The following is a 2,124-nucleotide window of genomic DNA, read 5'->3' as shown; positions in this document are numbered from 1 at the left end:
GAGTTCTTCATATGCACTGCATTATGTTTCCATGTACATGTCCAAAAAAGTTGCAACTTCAGCACACCCCCACCGGTTTTCTTTGGCTACCGGTGGAATCCCAGCATGCACGTGCTAAAGACACTTTGAACTATGCACAGATAGCATGCGTGCACATCCATCAACAACCAACTCTGTGTACACACACTGCCGAGTAGGGAGGCAGAGTTATCCCCTATCTGACGGACGGACGGACGGACGGACGGACAGACGGACGGGGGCTGGGACGTGATCCAGGGCTCTGGCCCACAGGCTACCCCCCGCGTCCAGGCCCTTCCCAGGCCTCCCCTAGCCCTGGGCGGGGGGGGGGGGGGGGGGGCTCCAGTGGAGACACGGGGAGGATTAGATACGGTTATTAGCAGCTCCTATCTCTGGGAGGCTGAAGGCTGGGTTCTGGGGGATGGAAGTCTCTTCCCACCCTCTTCCCCGTACATTTCTTCCCCCGGTTTCTTTCCCATCCCCCTGTCTCCTGTGGCTGTGAGTCTCTCTCTGTCCCAGTGTCCGGCAGCTGTTTAGAAGCCGTCAGCGAGCCGGTGGCCCGCCACCTGCGTGGTTCTCGTCAGTACAGCTCAGACCCATCCGTCCTGTCTGGTTTTTTTTACGTTACATAACACTTATTTAGCTGACGCTTTTGTCCTACAATAAGTGCATTCAACCATGAACACACGACCCATAAAACCGCAAGAATCATTCGAAGTGCATAACGTAACTGCTTTAACTGCTACATTATAGAAAAAAGAGATATGACCTACTTAAATCCAGCATATGACATAGCTCCATGTTTAAGTTAAAGTGCTACTGGCATGTTGGCGTCTCTGTTTCGTTCACGTGGGAAACAATTGTAGAACATTTATTTTAGAAGCCTTTGGATTGAATCGGTTTTCTTTCGACTCACAGCTGCTTTTTCTGTTTAGTGTAATGCAATGTGCTCTCAGGGACCAAGGAACCGACCAGGAAACCAACCTCACATGTGGGCAGAAGCGCTAGAGCTGGAGTGAAGCTGTCAAGAGCGTGACGCCTTGAGATTAAACCTCCATTCATTACGTCCAATGGACACACTCTTCTGCAGTTACCATTAGTAGGAGGGATTCCCGTCGCGTCGGCCCCAAGGCTTGACGGCGCTCTCGACAGTCGGGCTCTCTACGTGCTAGAGAGATACCACGTTGCTACGTACCCCCGCTCCCATCACTTCCATTCATCGGGGACGCCATGCTGAGCGTTGCTCTGTAACTGAACATGTCAGCTCAGCCCTGGACGTGTTATCTTTGATTTACCACGGTGGAAAAAAGGGCCTCTTCCACTGCGAGCATCTCTTGTCTGGGGCGGAGGTCTACGGCGCACCACAGTGTGATCCGCGCGGTGCTGTGTGTGTAATCCCCGCTCTCCTTTGCAGCACTGAGGCGACCAGGTCGGACCTGAAGAAGCTGCCCGCCCTGCCCACCCAGGCCCTGAAGGAGCACCCCTCCCTGGCCTACTGGTGAGGCCGCCTCCACACCACGGGGGGCTCTTCCCATCCCCCCAACCCCCCCCCCCCCCCCCCCCCCGCCTCGTTCGATTCCTTATTCGTTCCTCTTGTCCTCAGCGTCTCCTAAAGTGTGATTTGTGTTCCCTTCTGCAGTGAGGACAGAGTTATAGAGCACTACAAAAAGCTCAACGGTCAGTCCAGAGGCCAAGCCATTGTAAAGTAAGTGTGGTTCTGTGTGTGTGTGTGTGTGTGAGAGCATGCGTGTGGGTTTCTATGAGTGGGTGTGTTTGTGTGGGTTAGTGAGTGCGTGTGTTAGTGTGTGAGTATGTGTGTGTGTTTGTGTGTGCGTGTGTGTGTTGATGCTTACTTTGTGTACATGTGTGCTGTGATATGTGTTCTTGGTGGGTGTGCTGACTGTTATATGTACTGCCTTTTTTCACTTTCTTTCTCTCTCTCTTTCTTTGTCTTGATATCTTTCTCCGTACACTCTCTGTATCTCTCTCTCTCTCTCTCTCTCTCTCTCTCTCTCTCTCTCTCTCTCTCCCTCTCTCTCTCTCTCTCCCTCTCTCTCTCTCTCTCTCTCTCTCTCTCTCTCTCTCTCTCTCTCTCTCTCTCTCTCT

The 2,124-nt window shown here is 52.6% G+C and overlaps 1 protein-coding gene across 1 annotated transcript in view; it reads left to right on the top strand.

Moving 5' to 3' along the window:
- Positions 1 to 2,124, top strand: part of frmd4a (FERM domain containing 4A) — a gene marked incomplete in the record, with an annotated part of 59,358 nt that overhangs the window by 26,458 nt on the left and 30,776 nt on the right. The window contains 2 exon segments of the mRNA XM_030367021.1: positions 1,433 to 1,516; positions 1,658 to 1,723. Of these exon segments, the coding sequence (XP_030222881.1) occupies positions 1,433 to 1,516; positions 1,658 to 1,723 (150 nt within the window).

This window comes from Gadus morhua, chromosome 9, assembly GCF_902167405.1.
Source record: "Gadus morhua chromosome 9, gadMor3.0, whole genome shotgun sequence".
NCBI lineage: Eukaryota > Metazoa > Chordata > Actinopteri > Gadiformes > Gadidae > Gadus > Gadus morhua.
The sequence above is the reverse complement of the archived record's forward strand: the minus strand, read 5'-3'. Positions and strand labels throughout refer to the sequence as shown.